Genomic DNA, 27,615 nt, shown 5'->3' on the forward strand with positions numbered 1-27,615 from the left:
CCCGGCTTCCCCTGGGCCTGGCCCGGAGGTCCCGCCCCCTCTCCGGCGAAGCCGCGCCGCTGTCGCCGCCCGGGCCTAGGCGTGTCTCCGCGGGCGCACGGCATGCTGGGAAGGTGCCCGGGCGGCGGCCATTTTGTCTTATCGGCTCCTCTTTGGAAGAGGCTTTTCGGCTTGAGAGTGGGCCGAAGGGGGTTTGGCGGCCGAGTGGCTGGTGGTTTTCGCTGGTGGGTGCTAGGGCTGGTGTGAGCAGCCGCCCGGAGAAAGCACCATGATTTCGGCCGCGCAATTGTTGGATGAGTTGATGGGCCGGGACCGAAACCTCGCCCCGGATGAGAAGCGCAGCAACGTGCGGTGGGACCACGAGAGCGTAAGTCCCGTGGGCCTTGGGCCTGTGCCCAAGCGCCTGGGGGAGGGGAAGGGAAGGGACCGGAGAGCGCGGCCCGGGCCCGGCCGGGGTGGGTCGCGGCGCGATTTGGGGTCCCGGCCACGCAGCCCGAGGCACCTGACGGCTGAGGGAGGCGGGAAGGTGGCCCGGGAGGGAGGTTCCGCGCGAACCCCGGGGATACGGTGGTTTGTTGTTCTGTGGAGCGAGTCCGGGATTGCGCCTGGCGGGGCCAAGGGAGCACCTTGGTGAAGCCGGGAAACGCGGGAAAAAGGAAGGAAGGGCTCCGGGTTTTACCACACCGGAGCTCCGGGTTTTTGCCGTGTGTGAAAGAAGGGCAAAATCTTCCGTTATTTGGGTGCAGCCATCGTATTTGGCCTGATTTCTGACCGGTATTAGTGGAAGAAAAAAATCGTGGCAGTGCATTATTTAGGAATGGTTCCATTTCGACACTTCTTTGGGAAGGTGGACATTTGAAACAGGTAACTTAGCACAGTTGATCGTAAACCGTATTTGCTAATGCTGTTTGCCAGCAGTCGTGTTTTGAGTCCCTTAGTTTGGCGGTTGTCAAGGTTTTTTGCTTTCACATAAACTCATTCGATCCTTTCCCCCCTCTTAGAAGGGTTAACTATAACTCCAGCTTTACAGGTGAGACTGGAGCAGAGCAGCCCCTTCGGCGTCTCTTGGTAAGCGGCAACGCCAAGTCTAATTTTTGTAGCACTCTTCAAGTTGCATGCTTCTGTGAAGCCGGCTCCTTGCAAATATTGTACTGTGTTTCAAGTATTTTAAATCTAGTTTTGTACTTGGAGCACACTGTCTTAGATCTTAACCGGAGAATAATAATAGATGCACTTGCTCTTACTTTGCGGTTACAATCAAAGAGCAGTTTTAAATCAGTTGCCAATAAAATGTGAGGACATGGTTCAAGAAAAGCTTTGCTTTGTTTTTGTTTTTTTTGTTTTGAGACAGTGCTTTACTTTGTAGGTCAGGTGGTTCTCGAACTTTTGAAATCTTTCTTAAGCTCCCAGAGTGCTGGGGTTACAGGCGTTGCCGCGTTTGGTAACAGGTTTTTTAGGAAAGTAAATTATGCATTGTTTTTAAACACGGGGTTTGAGTAAAGTAAAATTTTCTCTTTTGCAATGCGGAAGAAATAAGGTGTAGGGTGCATGATTTATGTTAAAAACGTGTTTGGCGTCCGTTAGTGGTGGCGCACGCAGTTAATCCAGCACTTGGGAGGCAGAGGCAGGTAGATCCCTGTGAGTTCGAGGCCAGCCTAGGGCTCGAACAGAGAACCTTGTCTCTAAAAACCAACATAAAAAAATGTTTGGCTAAAGTTGTATGAAAATGGTACCTGACTTCAAAAGTGTTTTTTAGGTATAATTTATGGTATTGGTTATTAGTCATTGATTCATCTACTTGTGATTGATTTGAATATGTGAGTCTCCTCTGAAATTTTTTTTGGGGGTTGTTTTTGGTTGGTTTCTCTGTGTAGGACTGGCTTTGTAGACCAGGCTGTCCTTGAACTGAGAGATCCACCTGCCTCTTCCCTCCCCCTTCCCCCCTCCCTGCTCCCCTTTCTGCAACACCACTTTTGGCTCTCCTGTGAATTTTTAAATGTTTATTATCCCCTTCTTTGTTACAGTGTATCTAGACTTTTGGTTATATCTTGACCCTCTTGGCTCTTTTTGGCCTCTGTTACAATATTACTTTTTTTTTCTTGTCTCAATTTAAAGTTTTTGTTTTATTTTGTTCTGTTTGATGACTGTTTATACATTATGGGTGCTCTATTTGGATGTGTGCCTGCACGCCAGAAGAGGGCATCAGATCCCGTTATAGATGGTTGTGAGCCACATATGTGGTTGCTGGGAATTGAACTGGGGTCCTCTGGAAGAGCAGCCAGTGCTCTTAACCACTTGGCCAACTCTCCATCCCAAACAGTTTTTGTTTTCTTTGAGACAGGGTTTCTCTGTGTAGCCGTGGAACTTACTCTGTAGACCAAGGCTGGCCTTGAACTCAAAGAGATCCACCTGCTTCTGCCTCCTGAGTGCTGGGATTAAAAGCATGTGCCACCACACCTGGTAGTTTTAATGCTTTTTATTGATACAACATTTAGTGATTGTCATCATGCCTTTAATGACAAAGTTGAATTGTATTCTAGTTTTAAGGATTTCCAGGCAGACACCGACATTCCAGCCTTCAGGGTTAAGGAGGTGGGGCTGGTGATCATGACCAGGAACAAAGCAAGTAACCTTTCTAAATGTGCAGATACTGTAAGGTTTAGTGAATGTGGAGAAGGGAGCTCTAGGTCTTCCAGTCAGTTACATTCTTTGCTTTTTGGTTGCGTATAAAAACCTCAGGAGATGAACAAATTTAGCCTGTGAGTGGAAAAGGGTTCACCATCATTATCACTGCTGCCTAACACTGCAACATAGTTTCGCATTTTCATTCCAGTTGTAATTTTTTCTTAATTTTTTTATTACATTTAGAAATTTATTTGTGTGTATGCAGAGATGGGGGTGGATGGACATCTGTCCTCAGGCTTGGCAGCAGGTGCAATTACCCAGTGAGCCATCTTTTTGGCCTATATTCAAATTTTTTTTTCCCTCTGCTGTTCTTGGATTAGATGGAGAAAAGCCACACAACTGGGCAAGCCATTTTGTTTTGTCTTCTTTGATAAGGATGAGAAAATTTCAGAAAAGAAGACAACTGAAAATCAAATCTATAATCTTAGCACTCTGAAGACTAAGGCAAGAGAAAACAGTTCCAGGCTAGCCTAGGCTAACCCTGCCTCTAACAAAAGAAAGCAAAAAGGAGATTAAATTCCAGTTATTGTAACATCTGTAGCTATTTGGCAGGCAAAATGGAAATGATGGTGTTCTTTTTATGCCTCTGGTCTCAGCACTCTTAAATTTCAGGCCAGTCTGTTCTATACAGCAAGGTCCAGGCTAGCTAGAGCTACACAGTGAGACCATGTCTTTGGTTTTTGTTTGTTTGTTTGTTTGTTTGTTTTGCGCTAATTTTTTGTATATATGCTTTGTCTGCATGAACGTGTGTGTGTGCGTGCGTGCGTACACGTGTGTGCGTACACGTGTGTGCGTACACGTGTGTGCGTACACGTGTGTGCGTACACGTGTGTGCGTACACGTGTGTGCGTACACGTGTGTGCGTGTGCAGATCCTGTGCAACTGGGATTAGAGACAGTTGTAGTTTGCCATTTGGATACTGGGAATTGAACCCTGGTCTTCTGGAAGAGCAGCTATGAAGGAGAAAAGAAAGGAAACCTTACCTTGGTGGTAATAGTAGTCCTACAATAGGTTTTCTAAAACATATTTGTGTATTTGTACACACGTATCCATTTGTCTTATGTGATGTGTCTGCATGTGTGTTCATGCACTGCATGGATGCCAGAAGAAGGAATAGGACCCCCCTGGAACTGGAGCATGAATGGTTGTGAGCCTCCATGTAAGTGCTGGGAACCAAACAGCAAGTACTCCTAATTACTAAGCTATCCCCCCCCGCCTTTTTTTTCCCATAACAGAGTTTCTCTGTGTAGCTATTGCTGTCTTGGAACTCCTGTAAACCAGGTTGGCCTCAAATCCAACAAAGATCCGCCTGATGCCTCCCAAGGCCTAGGATTATCTACCATCACCCGCTAACAGTAAGCCCTGCCCCACACAGGGTTTTTCTGTGTAGCCCTGGTTGTCCTGGATTCTGTTTGTAGACCAGGCTGGCCTCTAACTCACAAGAGATCTGCCTGCCTCTGCCTCCTGGGTGGTGGGATTAAAGGTGTGTGCCACACTGAGCTATTTATCTAGTTTTAAGATCACTTTATTTGACTGACCTGGGTAGTTTAGTTTACATGCATATTTCTGTATCCCTCTAGCCCAGCACACAAATTTTTTTTTTCATTTGTGTGTATGTGGTGACTGTAATCAGAGGACAACTTAGGAAAGTTGGTTCTCTCCATCTTGTGGTTCCAGGGGTTTATTTATTTACTTATTCATCACCTTTACAAGATGAGCCATCTAGCTTGCTCCTGGGTTGGTTGGTTATTTTTTGTTTTGTTGTTTTGTTTTGTGGGGTGTCTTTGCTGTATTGATATATAAGTGAACATGAACTTGAGTGCCTGATCCTCCTGCCTCTACCTTCAAGTACTAGGAAGGAACATTGTTAAAATCAACTCCATCTGAAAGTGGGTGTGGGGAAGCATGCCTGTAAATCCCAGCACTCAGGAAGGCAGAAAGTGGATCTCTGAGTTCAGGGCCAGCCTGGTCTCGTCTACAGAGTGAGTACAGGACAGCAGAGAAACCCCGTCTTGAAAAACAAAAAATTTCATCTGTACTATGAAAAAAGTGTTGCTTTATAAAACTTGTTTGTTTTTGTTTTTAGAGACAGGGTCCTATGTATCAGAGCAGCCTTGAACTCTTGATCTCTACCACCCTAGTGCTGGATTTACAAGCATGTCAAAACTATTTTTGGCTACAGTTCTGATTATTTACGTGTGTGTGTGTGTGTGTGTGTGTGTGTGTGTGTGTGGTGCACCCTCTAGGGTGGCCACTTGTGAGAAAGTCAGAGGACAACCTGTTTGAGACTTAGTTCTCTCCTTCCATGTGGCTTTAGAGACTGAACTAGGTTCTTCAGGCTTAGTTGCAAAAACTTTTACTCGCTAACCCATCGTGATGGCCCTTGCTTTGGGGTGGGGGGACCCGCAAATCTGCCCTTGTTGAGTCTTGCTTATACTAGTATTAGTGCTTTATAGGCTCTTGGCTGCCTAGTCTGAGACTAGTTTTCACCCAGCATCAACTCTTACAAAGATCGAGTAACATACTCCTTTGCCACGTCTGTGTTTGGCATTTGTTTGCAGTCCCTGCTGTTTTTATACTAGCAATTTGTCCCAGATTTGGTTAGTGTTGCCACTACCCTGGAGTACCCACAGTAGTAATGGTAACTGCCTGAGGTGCCTTTCAGTTGGGTCTGCATGGAAGACTTCAACCATTGCTGAAGCCTTTAGAAGCCACGAAACAGAAGATTGTAGGGAATTACAAAGTCTAATTTGGAACTTTTAGTATATTTTTACATAATAGGACTTTTGTAGTTCACATTGCAGTTTAAATTCGGAACCTCCTTTCAAAAGTGGATTTAACTATGGATGATGTAACTGACTTACAATGTCTGCAGTGAGTCAAATGTAGTTAGTTGGTTTATTTGCTGGGACCAAAATAGTTTTCCAGGCTGTCCTTAAGTAATCCTCTCACCTATAGGAGTGCACTCACCTCCTGGGACTGTGGTTGCCTTTTGTCACGTACCTTAATGAAAGCGTAGCCTGGTCCTTGAAGTTAATACTTTAGGAAGAGCGTTGACTTAAATGTACATTTCTAAAATTTTGGGGAAGTTAGCAGATACTGTCAGTGATCTGTCGATATGAGTGTGTGTGCCTCACTGTTTGCAGCCTGTGTGAGCTGCCTTACCAGAGGTGCAGGAAGTATTCCTAACTGCTGAGAACCAACGCTCACAGGTTGCTCTCTGGCCTCCAGGTGCATGCTGTAGTATATGCATGTTCATACATACACAAAAATAAGCAAATTCTTTAAAATTACTGTAGTTCGAGATGCCTACAATTAAATATTAAATGTCTGTGGGGAGCTCAACAGGTTGGCGAGTGTCTTTTCCAAGTGACTTAGTTAATTTTAGGCAACTTGACGCCATTCAGTCTTCTGCTCTCAAGAGCCCTCTTTTGAGCTCAGCTTTGCTAGTATGAAAGGAACTATCAACTTTTTTGGGGGGAGGGGGGCTGGCATCCATTACTGTATCTGGTTGGTCTCAGGGACTTTTGAAGATATTTTGAGTTGCTTACCTCCCTGTTGGGTGAAATGTTTTGAATCAACCCTCTCCCCCATTGTTTGGAGGCAGTTTTATAATGTCAGCTTTAAAGATTCCATCTCTAAACTGCAAAGACACAGTGTGTTGAATACCTACTGAAATAAGATACATTTCCTTACTATTGTTTTGATTTCTGAATTGTGATAAAATACCATAACAAAAGCAATTAAGGAAGGAAAGGGTTTGTTTTGGCTTACAATTGCAGAAGGGATATAGTTTTCCAAGGTTAAAGGAACATGAGGCTGGCCAGTCTTTTTGGTTTTTCGAGACAGGTTTCTCTGTGTAGCCCTGGCTATCCTAGAACTCACTTTGTAGACCAAGATCCACCTGCTTTTGTGCTAGGATTCAAGATGGGCACCACTGCCACCCAGCTGGTCAGCCACTCTTTACTGGTCATCCAGAAGAGAAAGAACAGAAACTGGACCCAGGAAGTATGTCTCTGGATACAGTCTTCCAGGTTAAAGGCATATATGAACCAGCTTTAATTTATGTTCACTATTCGACTCCTGCTAGGTATGTAAATTATGTCTTTTGCCATTTCTTGCCAGGCTGGAGAGAGACAGAGACAGAGAGAAAAGGGTGTGGAGGTGAATATGAATGAGAATGATTATGTAAACTATTGGTAGGTACCTAGAAAGATAGTGTAACTAAGTTAAAGAAAACATGGGCTGGCCAGTGCTTTTAGTCCCAGCATTCAGGGGTGAAGCTGAGTCTATACAGTTCCAGGGCAGATGGGGCTACACAGGGAAACCCTGTCTGAAAAAACAAACAACAAAAGATTGGCAAATTGGTGCCAAATTGTTTCTCAGCCCTGTGATATTTAGAGTGTTATTACTTTTTCATCACTAATGCCAGATACTGGTTTGTTTGTTTTATTTTATTAGACAATTTGACATGCAGGTGGTGGAAGCTTGCCATTAAAATTTTTCTGATTGGGCTGGAGAGATGGCTCAGAGGTAAAGAACACTGGCTTTTCTTCCAGAGGACCTGAGTTCAATTCCTAGCAACCGCATGGTGGCTTCACAACCATCTATAATGAGATCTGGTGCCCTCTTCTGGCGTGGAGGCAACACATGCCGACAGAACGCTGCATAAATAATAAATACATAAATCTGTTAACAAAAAAAAAAAAGGTTTTCTGATCACAGCCAGGCATGGTAATGCATGCATTAATCCCAGTGCCCTGGTGGCAGAGGCCCTTGGATCTCTGTGTTCCAGGCTAGCCTGGTCTACAAAATGTATTTGAGGATAGCCAGAGCTACACAGGGAAATGCTGTTTCGAAAAAACAACAGTTTTTCGGGATTGGTTGGTTGTATGCCTGTGTTTTCTTAACAGTTGAAGCTGTCTCCCTAAGGTTTAACTCTTCTGCCTTAAGAAGCTAGATCATAATTGCATTGTGAGAATTGTTGCTCCCGCCTACTCCTGCTTTCTCTTACTAGGTTGCTGGGTCCATGGTGGACATAGAGTAAAGAATTGTTGAATAAAGAATAGGCGAGTAAAAGGCCAAGTGAGTTAGTAGGTATTGAGAGTACTTTTACAGATATTAATTTGTGATAAGTGCTTATATTTTTCAGTGACTGATTTTAAATGCCAAGGCTAATCTCTTAAGTTTCAAGCAGTTGGCATAATTATATCCCAAAGAAAGATACTAATTATGCAGCTGGGCTCCGTAGTGCCTCTGTTTCCCAGTGATGGGCAGCCAGAGACAGGTAGATCTCTGGGGCTTGCTGACCAGTCAGACTAGCCAATCAGCAAGCTCTTAAATTCAGCAAAGGACACTGTCCCAAAAACTAAGGTGGAGAGCAGCTGCAGGAGACAGCTGGTGTTAGCAGCTTTTACACACAAATAAAAATGGTGAGGAATGTTAGAGGAAGACACCCACGTTCACTTCTGACTTTATCATGCATTTGCACATAAACAAACATGTCCATGCATACAAGCATACAGTAAATGAAATAAATTATGTGGGTTTATTTATATTATTGGGCATTAATAACTTCATTTGAAACACTCAAGTATGTACTACCGGCTTTCCTGTGTTTTCATGTGTTTGGCTTTTAAACTTTCCCAATTCCTGGGGAGAATCAGAAGCAATCATAGGTGCTGAAAGTACATATACAGCCCAGTGGTTAGAACTTGACAGCTACATGCCATTTTCTGGATTTTATTCCAGCATAGTGGGGAATGGGAGGGACAAGTCTAAGGAGAACATTCAGGATAAAACAGCATAGTTTTGATATACTACTAAATGGTATAAAGCACTTTTTTTTGCTTATTTCATTTTTGAAAAAACTTTCATGATTAAAGAAATTGTGCTGTCTATGTGTGTGTCTGTGTAGTTCAGAGGACAGCTGGTAAAGGTTGGCTCTCATTCCACCATATGGTTGTGGGAATCAAACTCGGGTATTCAGTCTTGGTGGCAAGAACCTTTACTTGATGAGCCACTGTGCCAGCACTGGATTGGTCTTTCTGGACATGCCTCTGTAGCCCTGGCCCCAAACTCCCAATGACCCTGCCTTAGCATCGTAGGTGCTTGATTACAGACATAAGCTCCCATGACTGGCTATTTTTGTCATTTTGCAAGGCAGATCACTGTAGGCTTTGAGCTTAGAGCTTCTGCCTTCCTTTTCTAGTGCTGTGATTACAGAAATGTGCTACTATCCAACTGAGAGGTTCAGAAGTAATTTGAAGAAACATTACATTTCTAATGCATGGCAGCTGGAGAGACTGTTTAACACTTAAGAAACTTGTTGCTCTTGCATAGGCTCTGGGTTCTGTTCCTAGCACCCACATTGTGGCTCACAATGATACATAATTACAGTTTACTTTAAATAAGTGTTATTTTTTATTTAGACCACAGAGTTCCAAGTCCTAATTTGTAGTTTAGTCTTTTAAAAAGCTTAAACATTGATTGATTGTTAAGAACTTGCTGTACAAAAAAAAAAAAAAAAAAGAGAGAGAGAGAACTTGCTGTACAAGGGACCAAGTTATTACAAGAAGAGGAAATGAAGTTAGGATGGGAAGCCAGGCATAGTGGCACTTGCCTTTAATCCTAGCACTCAGGAGGCCGAGGCAGGCAGATCCCTGAGTTTGAGGCCACCCTGTCTAGGGCAGCCAGGACTCTGTTACACAGAAAAAAACCTTGTCTCAAAAAAAGTTAAGCTGGGAAAGAAAAGATTAGAATGATATCATTACACATTGTATATGTATATTACTGAAATATCACAATGTACCTCATAAAAATGACAAAAAAGGGGGTTTTCAAGAATTTTTTTAAGATTGCATTTTTAATTGTGTGAGTGGGAGGCGTTGTGTGTATGTACACACACAAGGGTTATATGCACATGCATGCTTGCCAGAAGAGTGCTGGAGTTACAGGTAGTCGTGAGCCTCTCAGCTTGGGTTTCTGGAAACTGCACTCTGTTCCTCTGCAAGAGTAGTACGGTCCTCTTAAAAGCTGAGCCATCTCTACAGCTTCTGTTAAGAGGTTTTTGGTTTGTTTCTCTTGAGGTAATAATAAAAAAAGTTGTCAGACATAATGGTGCATACTTTTAATCCTAGCAGAGGCAGGCAGATTTCTTAGGTTGAGGTCAGCTTTGTCTACAAAGCAAGTTCCAAGCCAGCCAGGACTATACAGAGAAACCCTGTCTTGAGTACACTCCCCTCCCAATTTCTTTTTTCTTTATTATGAGATCCACTTGCCTCTGCCTCCTCCCAAATTCCACACCCAGCTCACAGCCAGTTTGTTGTTGTTGTATTGTTTTTGGTGTTTCTTGTTTTGTTTTGTTTTTTGGTCTTTTTTGAGACAGTTTTTCTCTGTGTAGCCTTGGCTGTCCTATACGCTTTGTAGACTAGGCTGGCCTTGAACTTACTGCGATCTGCCTAAGTGCTGGAATTACAGGGATACACCACTCTGTCCAGCTTCACAGCCAGTTTTTTAAAAATATAGGTATACAATATTCTGTCTGCATGTACCAGTCACACCAGAAGAGGCACCAGATCTCATTATAGTTGGTTGTGAGCCACCATGTGGGTGCTGGGAATTGAACTCAGGACCTCTGAAAGAGCAGATAGTGCTCTTAACCTCTGAGCATCTCTTCAGCCCCTCACAGCCCCAGTTTTTTGTTGTTTTTTTTTTAATATAATTTATTTGTTTGTATTTTTTATGTACATTGGTGTTTTGCCTGCATGTTTATCTGTGGGAGGGTATCAGATCCCCTAAAACAGGAGTTGCAGACAGTTATTATAAGCTGTCATGTGGTTGCTGGGAATTGAACTCAGGTCCTCTGGAAGAGCAGTCCGTGCTCTTAACCACTGAGCCATCTCTCCAGCCCTCACAACAGTTCTTAGACACAAAATAGTGTTTAATAGGAAATGGATCATATTTGAGCAGACATTAATATATTTCTTAGAACATACTGAAAATTCTATGTTGTATTCATTTTTATTAAAATTTAAGAGTATAAAGGTCACAGTTTAGCAGACAAAGTTGTACTTGGTTAAAAGATGAATATATTAGGACATAAAAATATTATTTTGTGCCCTTTCTTATGGAATTTTTAGAACTCAGCAGTTTTTAAGAGTTGAGCACCTTTTTTTTTTCTGTCTCTCAATAGGTTTGTAAATATTATCTCTGTGGTTTTTGTCCTGCGGAATTGTTCACAAATACCCGTTCTGATCTTGGTAAGTAATTTTTCTGTTTGCCTTTTGATTACACTTAGAATTAAAATTTCTTCTCTAGGCATGGTGACATGAACCTATAATCTCAGCAGGAGGCAAAGGGGACCTTGAACTGAAGGCCAGCCCAGTGTAGGTGTCCAAACAAAATTCAAAACTTTGTGATCCTGAAGGTTTTTTTCCCTTAAAAACTTGCTAATAAGTAATTTCTTCCTTGGTTAAATTATGAATGTTAATTAATTCAGTCTGATTAAACATATTAACGTAACTAAATATTCACATCTACACTTCTAAAACCTTAAAGTGAAATTGTTCACATACCCACTTTCTCTCTCTCTATTGTAGCCCAGGCTAGCTTGAAACTTATGTCCACCAAGCTAGCCTAAATCATAGAGCAGTCCTCCATCTGTCTCCTGAATTCTGGGATCATAGGGTTAAATAACCATAGCTGGCTGCAATGGGAAAATGTGTTAAAGTGTGGAATAGGCAGTGACATCGGTGTCAGCACAATTCTAGATAGTCTCAGCAGGTCACACCTGCATTGAAAATGAATTTTCAAAAGCACAAAATTAGGGAGTTAAATTTCAGAAGAAAATGCTCAAAGTAAAAAATGCTTGCATTTGGGGTTGAGAATGGAACTTTGGTGTTACTTGATGTGCAGGTGTTTGAAGGTCATGTCAATCAATACTGGTTTAGATCAGTAGTCTGCAGTACCAAGTATTGTTTGGTGGCAGTAAGGAACAGTTTCCTTTTTTTTTCCACTGTTCCTGTCTCTTTTGTTGACCTTGAAGACTAAAGAGATCAATTTTCATGATGTTTCATGATGCCGTAGGATCCATTTTGGTGTCTGCAGTCTACTTGATGATAGAATGTGTCCCTTTTCCTTTATATTTTTTATTTTAAAGGGCTGTTTATTCTGTACTAGCCACAATGATACTGTATGCAGCTGTATTTTGTTTCGCATGGGTGCTAGGAATCAAACTCCTGGCATTTTACATGTTAAAGTAAGTGCTCTACCACTGATCTATAGCCTCAGTGTTCCTCTCCTACTCCTTCTCTACCCCACCTCACCCCCAACTGGCAGCATTACTTTATTTGAACAAGGTGTACTTATTAGAGGGATACCCTGCTCAGGTGACTGCAGGCCTCATGAGTGAAAATACTCAAGGGCCTTCAATCTTTTTAAAAAGAAAGAAAGAAAAAAAACCTGGTGTAGTGGTCATGGAATCTGAGGAAGGACGATCCATAACCTGCCTGGGCTATGTAGTAAGATGCTATTTAAGGAAAAATAAAACTTGGCTAGAGAAAGGTTATTAATGTCACAAGTAATTTATGCATCCTGTTTTCTCTCTCTCAGGTCCATGTGAAAAAATTCATGATGAAAATCTAAGAAAACAGTGAGTTGTATTTTTTCTTTTTGTTATTTACCTTCTCCTAGTTATTTAGTCTAAAGAGACAAGCATTGAAGAAATAATTGAAACTAATATAAAATAATGTTGCATATTAAATCTAAATCACTGGCTTGGCATAGTAAGGTTTAATAACTTCATTAATGGTATTAGCTGCCATATGAATGCATATTTTTTATATTATGTTTACTTCTCCCTGTTTGCCCTCTTAAATTTTACTTTGTAATTGTTTTGTAACTGTGTCAGATGACAACCTTGATTGTCTGTTTTTGCCTTCTATTTTGTTTAAGATAGGGTTTTTGCTGGGTGCAGTGGTGAACGCCTGTAATCCCAGCACTTGGGAAGGCAGAGGCAGGTGGATCACTGTGAGGCCAGCTTAGTCTACAAAGTGAGTCCAAGACAGCCATGGCTACACAAAGAAACTGTCTCAAAAAAACCAAAAAACATACAAACAAAAAAGATAGTGTCTCTTGTTCAGTACTTCATGTGACGGTCTAACTAGCCCAAAAGCTTTTCGGGATTTTCCCTCTCACTATAAGAATGTTGGGGTTACAAGCCTATACTGCTGTGCCTAGCTTGTATGGACCCAAACGCAGTTCCTCATGTATATACAGTAAGCAGTTTAACCCGCTGTGCTCTGATCATGTCACAGTCCACGTTAGTTACTGAGGCAAAGTCTCCTGTTGCCTAATTCTGACTACTCTTCTTAGCTATAAGACTTTTTTCAGGCAGGGTCACTGTGTAGCCTTGGTTGTGTTGGATTTGTTTTGTTTTGTTTTTTTGAGATAAGGTTTCACTGTTGCCCTGGCTGTCCTGGGACCGCTGTGTAAACCAACCTGGCCTTGAACTCACAGAGACCTAGCTGCCTCTGCCTTCCCAGTATGCATAAGCCACCAAGTTTGGCTTATTTTACTAAAAATGTATTATTACTTGAGGTGTCTTACTATGTAGCCTAGTGGGCCTGGAACTTACTATGTAAGCCAGGCTGCCCTCAAACTCGGATATCCACCTGTCTCTAGTGCTGTAATTAGAGCGTATGCCACCATCCCCAGCTATCTTTTTTTTAGATTGGTTTATTTACTTTACATATATGAGCGCTCTATCTGCATATATACTGACATGCCAGAAGAAGGCATCAGAACCCAGTACAGATGTTTGTGAGCTGCCGTGGAGTTGCTAGGAACTAAACTCAGGGTGTCTGGAAGAACAGACTGCTAGTAGTCTTAACTTTTTTCTTTTTCTTTTTTTTTTTTTTTTTGGTTTGATTTTTTTGAAGACAGGGTTTCTCTGTATAGCCCTGGCTGTCCTGGAATTCACTCTGTAGAACAGGCTGGCCTCAAACTCAGATCTGTTTGCCTCTGCCTCCTGAATGATGGAATTGAAAAAGGCATGCACCACTCCTGTCTGGCCTTTATTTATTTATATTTTTTTTTTTTAATTTAATTTGTGTGTTCTATCGTAAGCTCACATGCACCAGTGCCTTGGTACATTTGTGGAGCTGAGAGGATAGCCTCTAGGCGTTATTTCTCCTGTGCTGTGTAGGTCCTTGGAATCCACTCAGGTTGTCAGGCTTAGCAGTAAGGACCTTTATCTGCTGAGCAGGCTCACTGCTCCCAGACCATGTTTATAGATACGCTTCCTCCTGGGTTCCAGATCATAGATGGATACAAAGTAGAGGTATAGCTGGTGCTTCAAGCTTGTGTTTTTTACCTGAGCCTGATACCGCAGGTCTATAAAACCAGCTGTTTGGGAAACTGAAACAGGAAGTTGCAAGTTCAAGGCCAGTTTGGGCCCTTTATCAGAAAAAAAGAAAAGGCTGGGGAATATAGCTCAGTGATAGAGCACTTTTCTAATATATGCTAAGTCCTTGGGTTCAATGCATAGATAGGGCCACCAGGTCAAATAAACAACACCCTGATTATTAACTAATAGTAATGCAGTATGCACTGCCTTTCCCTTTGATAGGATAAAGGAACAGCCAGAAATTTCATATAAAGTTTTGTTTATTCTTCAGTTCTTGAAATAGGGTGATTGAGTATCTATGACTTGTAATGTTAAAAAGCTTATTTTCTTCTTAACCAGGTATGAGAAGAGTTCTCGTTTTATGAAAGTTGGCTATGAGAGAGATTTTTTGCGATACTTACAGAGTTTACTGGCTGAGGTAGAACGTAGAATTAGACGAGGTCATGCTCGTTTGGCATTGTCTCAAAATCAGCAGTCTTCTGGGGTAAGTATGAAATTAACTTAGTCTCTGTAATGTACTTTTGTTCTCTGGAGATCAGGAGTCTCATATTTTTTTAAACTTGTCTTCCATTCATTACTTTGTCCTTTAAAATTACAGCAAATTGAAGAAGCACCTTTCTTTCTGTTTCTTGAGGTATAGGGAAGGATTTTTGTTTTGGTGGAGGTGGTAGTTGCTGGAGTTGATCAAGCCTTGAACTTTGCATATGCTAACAAGTGCTTTACCACTACACACATGGTCAAGTCTTCTAGCCACTTGCTTAAACCTAGGAAACCAGGACGAGTGATCATCCTGGTAACGAATCCTAACCCAGTGCCTCATTCTACCTCCATGATGAGAATGAGGGTAAGCAGAGGGCCCAGGTTGTCTACAGGAGCTGCTTTTCCAAGAAGAGCATGACTAGAAAAGACAGTTCTAACAGTGACCTTTGAAGACAAGCAAGGAACTAGTGAGCATAATCCAAAGGAAGCCACACCAGGGCTCGGGGACAGGGTACAGTAAGCATAAAGACAAAGGAGAGCCACAGCAGAGCGAGGGTTCCGGATGTGAAAAGATCTTAAGTACATTTCTTAAAGGCTCACTCTGGATATAGAATGGAAAGTGGCCTGAAGGGTGTACAGTGGAAGCAGAAAGTCATCTGGGGCCTCTGTAATGATTGTGGTGGGTTGGGGAGGATGGTTAAAAAAAAAACAGCAGCTTGCTGGGGCGAGGATTTGGGTGAGCAGGGAGGGGAGAAATCCGTTCTACCTGAACTGTTCTCGGTTTGAGCAGCCAGGTGACGAACAGAATTTTATGTAGATAGGAACTGGAGGAAATTTTGTTCTTACAGTTTCTATCTTAGAAATGTCAAATTTAAGATGCCTTCAAAATACCCAGGTGGAGACATTAAGTAGGAGGTGAGAAGTGACATAGCTTGCACTTGGAAGTCAGTCTTTCTGGGCATGAATCCAAACTCCTCCAATTGTATTTCTTTCGGCAAATTACTAACCTTGGCCTCATGCCTTGGTTTTGTCTCTGTTAAGTGAAAATAATAAAGTAGCTATTGAACAAGTCAAATTTTGTGACCAGTTGTAACACATAGTTAGATGCCCAGCAGATGTTAGCTGTTTGAATCTGGAGCTCATGAGGTTGCTAAAAATACACATACAGACCTTAGATCTTGTATAGATGGTGTGTGGCTGATACAGGTTAGCCTCAATCCCTTCTGTCCCTTTTTCTGCAGTAGAAAATAATTATTGGGCTTCTTTGTAGGTCTGAGACAATTTTCGTTAGTATATATATCATTGGTTTTACTAATAGGTTTGTTTTTGTTTTGTTTTGTTTTGTTTTTGAGACGGGTCTTGCTATGTAGCCCTAGCTAGAACTCAGTAATTCTCGCCCTTCAACTTCCTAAGTACTTCAGTGATAGGCATGCACTGCCATGCTCAGTTGAGGATTTTTCTCTTCAAGTGTCAATAACTATGTATGTAATTGCCTATCAGAGATCAAAGATAATTGGATTAGCATCCATTGGTTAAACACTTTTTTTTTTTGTTTTGCCTAGACAGGATCTCCTGTGGTCAAGACTGGCCTTAAAACTTGTGTGGCTGAGAAGGACCTTGAAGTCATTTTTGTTTGTTTTTGAAGCAGAGTTTCTCTGTGTAGCCCATGAACCCACTTTGTAGACCAGGTTGACCTTAAACTCAGAGATCCACCTGCTTCTCTACCTCCACTTATTTTCCAAAAGATGTACCATGACGCTCAGTCTGCTCTTTCCCTTTAATTACTAGCTAGGAATAGTCATGGCCATGGTGGCATGATTCCATATTCTTAGCACTTGAGAGTTTGGGATAGAAGAGGATCTCGAGTTCAAGGCTGCTAGGCTACATAGAAAGACCTTGGTTTTTCTTTGTGTGTGTGTGTGTGTGTGTGTGTTTTATTTATATATTATATATACAGATATATAATGTATACACATCTATATGTGTGTGTGTGTGTGTGTGTGTATACAGACATCTATCTGTATCCATGGGAACTTGAATATTTTATTACTGTAGAGGGTAGTGCTGGGATCAAACCCAAGGCCTGTTGTATACTACCACCAAGCTTCATCCCTGGATTTAAGTTTGAATTTTTTTTCTTTTGTATTTTACTTATCAATGACAACTTTAACACTTTACTCTTTTTAACAGGCTGCTGGTCCAACAGGCAAAAATGAAGAAAAAATTCAGGTTCTGACAGACAAAATTGATGTGCTTCTACAGCAGGTGAGAGTTGTTCGCAGAAGTGTGAGAAAATAATTGGAACTGGGTACTGTGGCAAACATTTTTAATCCCAGCATGTGGGGGATAGTGGAGATAGTAGGAACATGACCTATCTTAGAAAACAAAAAAGATTGACACATGATTGATAAGGTTAGAAAATAAACATGAAAAGATTTTTTTTCCCCACTGATTATAAAGGAAATACAAACTGAAATTTCACAGGGAGATATTTAACAGTATTTGAATGGCTTTAATTAAAAAGAAAAACTAGACAGGCATTGTGGCGCAGGCCTTTATAATCCCAGCACATGGGAGTCAGAAGCAGACAGATCTCTTTGAATTTAAGGACAGCCAAGGTTACACAGAGAGACAATGTCTCAAAAAACAAAAATCAAACAAAAATAGAATAACTATATAAAGTACTTGAGTGTTGTGAGGGATTTAGACTCTTTAGAGTTGCTGGTGGGTGTGTAAAATGGTTCAGGTAAACTCCAGAAGACTTTAATCTGCTCTGTGTGTGTATGTTAGTTTGCTTCTTAAAAGCTTAAAAATGTGCTATGAATCTTTACTCAAAACAAAATCATACCAATATTTAAAATCACTCATATCCTCACCCTAGTGATACTCAATACTTGTACCAGTTCAAATGTTCATCAACAAGTAGATGAGCAAGCCAGCTGTGGGGGGTCATAATCTCAGGACTAAGGTAGGAGGAATGCCTTGAATTTAAGGCCAGTTTGGGCTACATGGTGAGTAGCAGGCCAGCCAAGGCTACGGAGACAGAATACTATCTTAAGAAAACCAAAATTAAATTATGGTATGTATAGTGAAATAATATTCCACAATGTAAAGGAACTTACTATTTGTAATAATATGGATAAACTTTATATATATATATATATATATATATATATATATATATATATATATATATATTTAATGTATATTAGAGTGCTCTGTTTTTATGCATACCAGAAGAGAGAATCAGATCCCATTAGAGATGGTTTTGAGCCACCATGTGGTTGCTGGGAGTTGAACTCAGGACCTGTAGAAGAGCAGCTAGTGCTCTTAACCACCATCTCTCCAGCCCCATGGATAAACTTTTAAGCTGTCTCAGTAAAAGAAGCTAGACTGAGAAAGGAATATAAGCCATATTATAATACCATTTATATAAAATTTAGAAAATGCAGTCTAATATATAGTGACAGCAAATTATTGATTGCCTGCCTGGTTATATGTATAGGATTGAAGTTGAAGGAAGTACTAAAATGAACAGGAAGAAACCTTTTGGGATGGGGAAGGCATGTCTAAATGGTAATGGTGATTTTTCATGGTTATGCCCATGTATCCCCACTTAAATTTTTGTGAACCTAAAGTCCACATCATCTAAGTTGTTAAAAATAATAGCAAGGGTCAAATATTAGCAAGCAAAAAGATACATTCACTAAATGCTAATGAAGTGTGGTGGCCGTAAAATTCTTAGCGTGATTGAAAAGGAGTCTTAACTTTGTTTGTTTGTTTTTTTTTTTTTTCTGTCTTAGATTGAAGAGTTGGGATCTGAAGGAAAGGTAGAAGAAGCCCAGGGAATGATGAAATTGGTTGAACAATTAAAAGAAGAGAGAGAATTGCTAAGATCTACAACCTCGGTGAGTTTTAACCTTTTAAATTCTCAAGAAGCTGTTGATTATGAATTACTTGGAATCTGCTCTTGTTGAGGAATCTTTGAATACCTTTTTTGTTATTCTAAATTCAGGCTTAGTCAAGCAAGCATTTTTCTTAAAAGGCCATGTGTGTTGGGTTGGCAGGTTACAGGGTTATTACATTTTGTATTACATCATGAGTTCATCCTCAGACCACATAAAGATGTAGAACAAAAACCCTCAAAATTAGTTTGCTCTGGTGTGCTTGTTCTGTTTGCCCCTGACCTCCTATACACATAGTCCTGAGGACCAGACTTGGGATATTGAGCACTGTCTGGCAAGTGCTCTCTCTGCCTCTGAGCTATTTCCCCTCCACTACCTAGCAAGAAATGTCTTCAATAGCAGGCACTAGCTGAGTATCCACAGTTGAGTGCTGGCAGTCTGTCTGGAAATAGCATTAGATTCCATAAGTTAGGAGCTCAGTCCTAAAGCTTGTGTTTGCTCTGTCTTCCTTGTTTTCTTTTTTCCCCCCTTCTCCCCTCTACCTGTCTTAAACGCACACACAGTCCCAGGCACATGTATGTCAGATGTCACTCATGCCCCAGGTTTTACCTGTGCCTCTGACTAACGTTAAAATTCAGAGCTTTCACAAACCCTCACCTCGGGTTCAATTAATTTGCTCCCGTACCTCACAGATCTCTGAAACACGTTTACCAGCTTATTATAAAGGATATTACAAAGGATGCAGATGAAGAAGAGATGCATAGGTATGGGAGAAGGGTTGCGAAGCTTCCATCTCCTCTTCAGGTTCACCACCTTCTAGGAACCTCCATGTATTCAGGTATCTGGAAGCTCTCAGGCCCTTTTCTGGGTCGTGTTGGAGACTTAATTCTATAATAAGCATTATGCAAACATGGACGACTGGGTAGAAATGTGATTATACAAAAAGAATATGATATAATGCAATAGACCAAGTGGGGGAACCCAGCAGCCTGCCTGTCCAGATATTTTGTGACCTCCTTCAGTGTCCTTTACCTATTATGTAGAATCCTTTTAATAGGAGCCTGTGATCAGACAAGTAGGTCAGTGCATTTCTTGATGGTCTGTTCCAAGTCTTAACGGTAAAGGGAGATTAGAGTTTCTGTGGTTTGCCTTGGGGAGCAAGTTTTGAGCTAAAAAAAAAACAGTGGCTAGAAAAAAATCACTAGATGTTATTTCACTGCAAATGAGCTGCATTCTATATTTTTTATATTTATTCAGTGTCTGTGTGTGGTCCTGTGACAGCATGTGTGTTGAGATCAGCCTTTAGTTCTCTCCTTCCACGTGGTTTTTTCGTGTCCTCCCATACCCGCTGAGCCATTTTGCCAGCTCCTTAGTAAAATTATTAAAACAACTTTTCAGTGGCTTTCTTGTTGAGCCCTGCCTTAAATTATAAATGCTCATTTGAGCCTGAATTATATTTTCATTTTTCTTAAATTGTTCAGTACTTCTTCTATTTATCTTAGTTAAAATGGGCAAAGTCTTTAAGTGTTCCTTCCTGTGAAGAGTCAGTGCCTTTCTGGGAAGAGTGAGCTGTTGTCTCTCAGTGCTGTGAGCTCACATTGTTACCATGAGATTAATTTCGTAGTGATTGAGTTACAAATCTGTTTGAAAGCATTTAGGCTAAAATAGCTTTCTGAGCATTACCTTTTTCAAGGAGGTTTGGTGTTCAGCAGTTAGGTCAGGTGAATAGTGGCTCTGCCCTTTTTCCTGGAAAAGGCAAGTTGGTATCTTTATTTCCAGCCTTTCCTTTCTAAAAGTTGAGCAGTTGGTATTCAGTTATAAATAGGTGTTAAGTTCCTTTTGGAGTTTGTTTATTCCCTTCCTCAGATTCTCTTATAGCAACTGACTTCTCATTTCAGACGATTGAAAGTTTTGCTGCCCAAGAAAAACAGATGGAAGTTTGTGAAGTGTGTGGAGCCTTTTTGATAGTAGGAGATGCCCAGTCCCGGGTAGATGACCATTTGATGGGAAAACAGCACATGGGCTATGCCAAAATTAAAGCCACAGTGGAAGAATTAAAAGTAAGTTCCTCATAATTGGTATTTTTTTAACAATTATCACTGAAAATGCTATATTTTATATAGTTAAAAATTAGTCAAACTGTAGAAATCTTGAGTGGCATTTTGTTGTTTATGTTTCTTTAAAGCAGTGATGTGTTGGGACTATAGCTTGATAGTGTGCTTGTTTAGCATGCACATGGCTCTGGGTTTGATCATCAAATGGAAAAAGAAAACAAGCAGTGATCATTCCTGTGAAAATTTCTTGTTCACCAAAATATTTTATCTCCTTCATTTTCTAAGTACCAGAAATTGAGACTTTACCTAAAGAATTACTCAAATAGTGGTGTTTTATGTATACACAAGTTGCCAGATTTTCTGCATTTTTCCTGAGGATATGAGATTCCATAAACAACTTAGTGTATAAATTTTTTGAGACTGTCTTAAAGACTAAAGTTGTATAAAATTCCACCTCGAGATGGGGAGGTGGCTCACTGATAGATTCCTAAGACCTTCTGGCTGTTCCCAGCACTACAACAAGCTGAAAAACACAACTTGATTTCCTTAGGAAAAATTAAGAAAAAGAACAGAGGAACCTGATCGGGATGAACGTCTCAAAAAAGAGAAGCAAGAAAGAGAGGAAAGAGAAAAAGAGCGGGAGAGAGAGAGGGAAGAACGGGAAAGGAAAAGACGAAGAGAAGAGGAAGAAAGAGAGAAAGAAAGAGCTCGTGACAGAGAAAGGAGAAAGAGAAGTCGTTCACGGAGTAGACATTCAAGTCGAACTTCTGACCGGAGATGCAGCAGGTCTCGGGACCATAAAAGATCACGGAGTCGAGACAGAAGGCGGAGCAGGTATGTGAACCTTCTTGACAGTGTCTTGCTCATGATGACACCATACTACACAATCATCAGCAAAAAATACGAAGTGGCCTTTTACCATGGGTGGAATTCCTATATAATGTCATAAATTGAAACTGTTGTTAGTTGAAAATGCATTAAGTCACTAAGTCTCACAGTGACATTGTAATAAGTACCCTGCAGAGATGGTTGCTTGTCCTTGTTGAATGCTGAATACATGGCTGATGGAAAACTGAGTGATTGTTGCCACTCAAGATTCAAATGTCTAGCATGTGGTGCTACCCTGGGTGATGATTAAAATCCTAAATTTGGAATAGAATGATAAATGTCTATTACTTTTGTGATGTCATAAAGTCATTATTTTATGTTGAAGTCTTTGCATCTTTGTGTGCCAGGTAGGTTTATGAGGGTTGAACGGTGAGCTTCCATTTGTAGGGAAGCTTCTTGGCTAAGTCCCTTTTGTTTTGTGGTCTGAGAAAACCTTTTCAGGGACTCAGGACACCAGATAGTATATCTCTTGTTTTTTAGGATTAATAGCAAGAAGTACTTTTTTTTAAGAGCAAGAACTTTGGTTTTTCAAGACAGGGTCTCTTTGTAACAAGCCCTGGCTGTCCTGGACTCACTCTGTAGACCAGGCTGGCCTCAAACTCCACACACAGAGGTCAGCCTGATTCCACCTCCCCGAGTGCTGGGGTTGAAGGTGTATACTACTGTTGCCACCTGTCTTGTTTGTTTCTTTAGGGAAACTTTTACTTAAAACTTTTAAATTATTAGATACTAGTATATGCTTTTTTGAGCCCTTGTAGTAATGTCAGCTGAAGTTGTTTCCTTTTTCTTTAAATTATTAAGAAGTAGAGATCGACGAAGAAGCAGAAGCCATGACAGATCAGAAAGAAAACATAGATCTCGCAGTCGGGATCGAAGAAGGTCAAAAAGCCGAGATCGAAAGTCTTATAAACACAGGAGCAAAAGTCGGGACAGAGAGCAAGATAGAAAGTCCAAGGAGAAAGGTTGGTTTATCATGAGAGGTGCTGTCACTAGCCTGTGTCCCCACTTACTGTGCTTCAGAACAGTCAGAGCTCAATTTCAAGCTGTATTTCTTTCTCTTCCTCCTCTGATGTGTGAAGATGGAAGTTGACCTAAGGTTTTAAGATCATGTTAAATAAATCCTTTTTATTCAGTTGGTAACCTGAAGGGTTTTTTTGGTATAGATTCTTCTGAGTTTGCAAAACCTTTGAGGATGATGAGGCTGTAGGATTTTTTTTAACCTTGTTCATTTTTTAAAACTGCAATATTCCATACTGTCTCACAAATTACATGTACTTTGTTTGTTGGTTCTATTGTGCAGCATTCACATAGCTCAGCAATTAACTTCTGTGTTCCCAGAAGTTGAATACCTTATTGTGTCTTAACAGTGTTTTGTGTTGGCAGCCACATGGCTTTCTTTTGGTGTTCTGTAGCTCTCAGTAGCTGGTTACTGTTAGTGATACTGATGGACTGTCAATTTTACCTTTGGCCTGTTTTCACAAAAATGTTCTTTTAGCTTTTACTGGAAGAGAATGTTTTTAATCATCAAGATCTTCTTTTAAAACTTAATTTTGTTTTTGGATTATTTTAGCATCCTTGTTTCTTACATTAGTTGGTCTGTTTTACTGTGTATGGTTTTAAGGATGAGAGAAAGGGCCTGTTTCTGATCTCCTCGGTCCTGATTTCATCCTGTCCTTTCCACATACCTGTTTGCTGCTGTATGTTATACTGACCCTGTGTGTGCCACTCATGTTTTCTTTTTATAGCTATTTTGCTAGATGTGGGTGCTTTTCTCCTAGATTTAAGTTAAAAACTAGGAAGATAAACAATTTTTTTTTTTTTTTTTTTTTTTGCGTCTGTTCATTTACAGAGATGGGCACATGAAACACCTCAGGAGCTTTAGTGTTTGTCGTCTTGAATTCAGAGATTGCTTTTGTGATTTAAATGGCAATTGGGGTTAAAGGGTTACTGATTTTATTTGAGAGGGTCCTCTTCTATGTTTAGCAAGGCTTTGGTATATTTTTGGAGTGAGGTATCAGTTTTTATCACTTGGTGACTTGTATCAGATCAAATCAATTGTCTGTTTTGTGAGGCTTTTGATCACAAATCCTGTTGTTGTATTACTACTTCTTTTCCAGTCATGCCACTTAAATAGACACATTTGTATAATTTCTAGGTAAAGCTAAAGTATGTCCTGAATTATTAACCTGTAACAAGATGAATTTTGTAAAACTCGTAAGTTTCCTGGTGAGACTTGGGAAAAGAGAAGACTGTATGCTGAGAAAACTTTTATCAGGCTTATGTTATCAGGCTTATGTTGGTTGGGCATGCTATTATAGAGTTAACCTTTAGCGTGACTTTTAGAAATGATGAGTATGGTTTTAGACCCTTCTGAGTATGCATATGGTAGCATTCTGGCCTTTGGGATCAGGCATCTGTACTAACAAACATTTGATAATGCAGATGAGTAAGACTGTTCACTGCTCCAGGTGCTGTAATTGTAACAGAAACAGTTTAACAAATGAGAAGTCATTTCCCACACATAGCTATCCATACTCTCTTTGTTCAGAGAGTTTCCATTTAATCCATAACTCTAAAACTCCACCACACATGATGGATATCCTTAGGACTATTAAGATCTACCATATTTACATAGGCCAGAAGATAAGATTTTTGGACTACTAGTCCTCTACGGAGAACAAGACGACTCTTCCTCATTGAAGCTACCTGTGCACCGGAGAAGCCCATAAGGCACAAAGGGAGGACTTTTCCACAAGGTCAGTTAGAGCACAGCTCCCATGAGCGGACAGACAGGCGTGAAGCAAGTCTTATGGTTAACCACGTAGACATTGCTCTGCTTGTTTTACAAATGTTAGACCTAATACATGCTCCATTATGTAAGATGTGAGTTCTTTTCATGACACTGTTTGCATTTCCATCCTTTTCCCGGGTATTTGGTGTTGTCTCTGTAACGACTGTCCGTGTAGAGTTCCTCTCTTCAGACATCTCTCTGTCATGACCTACTTTGCTAGACCAGTTAGTTATTCTTAGTTTTAAGGGGAAAAACAGCTTTTACAGACAGTGTCTAACATTTTCCGCAAAATCTTTTTTTCTAGAGGGATATGTAGAACTGGAAGGCAAAGTATGCCACTTCACCTTAGCCTGGCTTTACCTTTCTAGCACAACAGCAGGAGAAAGCTGGAAACTACTTTTATTTGTAGCCAAACTGAGTTTTAATTTTTCTTTTAGGAAAAACTCTTAGGTGCCATCTAGTGAAAACAGACGTTTAGATTCTTGGATTTTTTTTATTAAGATACTATTTTCTTATTACATGTGTCCCTCTTGGTTATTTAAATATACCTAAATATTCTTTTAATGAAGCCTATCTTTGGGTGAGCATATTATTTAAATGTTAAATGTTCTTTCTGGTTGCCATTTGCCCTTGCAGCTTTAATTAACTCATGTTAACAGTTTTGTGTGCTGTCTTTTGTACCTTTCCTTTGAATGTTCTGTATCTAGAATGAAATTTACTGAAGTTTTAAGTCATGGGGTGAATTTTTCAACTTTTCACAAGTTTGAGAAAATTGCCTGTTTATCTTCTATTTCCTTACAGTCCCCTTTTGTCCTTTCCTCTATAATCTACAAACGACATCTCTGGTGAATTTTGCAGACTGTGGGAAATGGTTCTTTCATCTCTGTTATTTCCCTTTTTAAAGAGTAATTATTTGTTGTGTTTTACTCTAAATTCCATGGTCAATGTCTTCTTTTATGGCAGAAAAGAGGGGATCTGATGATAAAAAAAGTAGTGTGAAGTCCAGTAGTCGAGAAAAACAAAGTGAAGACACAAACACTGAATCGAAGGAAAGTGATGCTAAGAATGAGGTCAATGGGACCAGTGAAGACATTAAATCTGAAGGTGACACTCAGTCCAATTAAAACTGATCTGATAAGACCTCAGATCAGACAGAGGTAAGTGTATTGTTTCTCACTTTGATTAGGGCTTTTTGTTACTGTTTGACAGTGCAGCGTAAGTATGCACAGATGAAGATGGATCTAAGCCGAGTAAGAAGACATACAAAAGCCTCTTCTGAAGGAAAAGACAGTGTAGTCCTGCAAAACATTTTGAGGTACATTGTTTTGTCTCAGCTATTTTGTAGCAGACTTCGTGCCCCCATTAGTGTGCCTCTTTGGAAATTATTGTCCACGTATGTAATATAGTCGCCATTGAAAAGTTAATTATCCTTTTTTTAGGGATTTTGCTGTCATTTCTTTTTTTTTTTTTTTAAATAAAAAGGTTGAACTGTTTTTTTTTTTTCTTTTTGGTATTAAGTCCATCTTGTGTTGGTACATTGGCAGAAACATATGCTTTAAAAACTTAACTATTTCTGAGGCACATGTTGGACTACTTTGTTTTAATTAAACTGCTAGTATTTCTTTGTCAAGGATGTTTCTAGTTTTTTGCTTTATTGCCTTGCATTCTAATGCAGTTTGTTCTGTAACTCGAGAGCCAGTAGCATTGGATTGATGGAAGTGTAGGGTTTATGAATTATTGCAGCTGACTACCATACCTCACACAGCGTTGGTGTTGTGAGCGGCCCATGAAAAGCCAAATTAGAAATCAAGGATTCAGTCAAACTAAGCAGGTACTCATGCCAGGTACTCCTTTCTCTACCCACATCCGTGTTTGAATGCTATTGCCTGTGACCTTTACGCTTAACTGTTGTGTATCCTTTTTGTTCTTTACAAGAAGCACAGAGGGGTTTTTTTGTGTATTGCGTGAAATCTTACAAATCATATGTTAACAGAATGGAATTTTTTTTCAACTGTGTGTAGGGATGCAGTGGTGCCCAGAATTAGATATCTTTAAAGAATTTTAAATACAATAAACACTTCATATTATCCGCCTTGTTACATTCAGTGCAATTCTCAAGTCTTTAAGAGGTATGTGCTTAACATTTCCTACTGTGTAGGAGAATTTGCAGTCAGCCATAGTATAGAGAAATAGTCACTGGCTGAGACATTGAAAGCAACAGCATTTAGCAAGGACACTTAGATCAGTGACATGAAGAACTGATTGACTCTCGGATGAGGTTGGGTTCTTAAAGAACTGTTTTAAAGCTAGCTTTTATAGGTGTTCTTAAAACCTCCTAACTATTCAGTCTTCGGGCTAGTGGCGCGGGATGATATATTCCTAATGAAAGGAAGTACCAATTAGTTACTTATCGGTGTCATTCCTGTTTTAGAAAAGTAGTGTAGTTACTTCCGTGTGAACCAGTCACACATAGGCAGCATACACAGGCACATGGCTCTAAGAACTACCCTGATGCCTTGATGTAAAACAATACAAACATTTCATATGCACATGTATCATGTTAGCAGTTAGCGACTGGGCCAACACTTAGTCATAAATTTTTACCTTTTATATGCTGTCTAATTATCAATTTTCCCCAAATTTTGCATTATAGGACTACTGTTGAAGATTTTTTGAAGAATACTGAAAACGGCATAGAGTGAAGATCAACATTAAAATGAGGTGAAAGAAAGCTATAGTGGCATAGAAAAAGTATAAAGCTCAGTTAGTTATTTGGTTTTTTTTATTATTATTATTAAAAATTAATTCAGGACTGTTGTGACCTACCAGATTTCAGAACATGTGTTAATTGCACATATGCCACTTTGAAAACTTAGGTCCTGTATCATATTTTTTTTTCTTTAAGACTTTTTAAGAAATATTACCTAAACATGTGGCTTGCTCAGTGTTTACTTGCAAATTTTCAGTCTCGGACTTTGAAAGCAGGATTAAACGTTAGTATTCATGTGAAGCAGACTAAGTAGGATTCCATTTTTACACTTCTGCTATACCTTAGCCTTTGGATTTAGAAGTGAAAATAAAGTATCTCTGACTTTCTGTTACAAAGTGGATTGTCTGTGTCATTGAAGGGTTTTAGTATTGCTCTTTTTCTAATAAAGTTATCGGCTTCAAACTAGTCCCTTGTTTTTAAATACGAGGCACGCTATTAATACAAGTGTTAGTAATTTTTTCTAACTTGTCCTGTTGAAGGGTAATTTTTATAGAACTTCCCATTTGATGTTTTAATGGTGCTTCAATTTCAGGTGGTTATGGATAATATGGATTTGCTTGTGATAGCAAAGGTGTACAGTGAACTAGAATATATTTTTTACACCCATAAGAGGTTTCTTTAGTAGTAAAAGGTTC

The 27,615-nt window shown here is 40.1% G+C and overlaps 1 protein-coding gene across 11 annotated transcripts; it reads left to right on the top strand.

The window, feature by feature from the left end:
• The first annotated feature begins 101 nt into the window (after positions 1-101).
• Luc7l3 (LUC7 like 3 pre-mRNA splicing factor) lies at positions 102-27,315 on the top strand. 11 transcript variants are annotated; one of them, XM_060386948.1, is made up of 13 exons: positions 119-367; positions 10,880-10,946; positions 12,298-12,337; positions 14,432-14,576; positions 16,763-16,837; positions 18,376-18,480; positions 20,376-20,537; positions 21,082-21,365; positions 22,221-22,381; positions 25,174-25,314; positions 25,420-25,525; positions 25,976-26,041; positions 26,864-27,315. In XM_060386948.1, exons 1-12 carry the CDS (start codon positions 269-271, stop codon positions 25,998-26,000), a joined length of 1,410 nt encoding a protein of 469 aa, XP_060242931.1. In that variant the 5' UTR covers positions 119-268; the 3' UTR covers positions 26,001-26,041; positions 26,864-27,315. The 11 variants fall into 11 exon arrangements, 10 of the variants coding, with proteins under 10 accessions (XP_060242929.1, XP_060242933.1, XP_021498775.2 ...); XM_060386946.1 differs by lacking the exon at positions 25,976-26,041 and having other exon boundaries at positions 102-367; XR_009592839.1 differs by having other exon boundaries at positions 25,420-26,041.
• The last annotated feature ends 300 nt before the right edge of the window (positions 27,316-27,615 follow it).

The sequence above is a fragment of the Meriones unguiculatus genome, chromosome 7, assembly GCF_030254825.1.
Source record: "Meriones unguiculatus strain TT.TT164.6M chromosome 7, Bangor_MerUng_6.1, whole genome shotgun sequence".
Classification (NCBI taxonomy): domain Eukaryota; kingdom Metazoa; phylum Chordata; class Mammalia; order Rodentia; family Muridae; genus Meriones; species Meriones unguiculatus.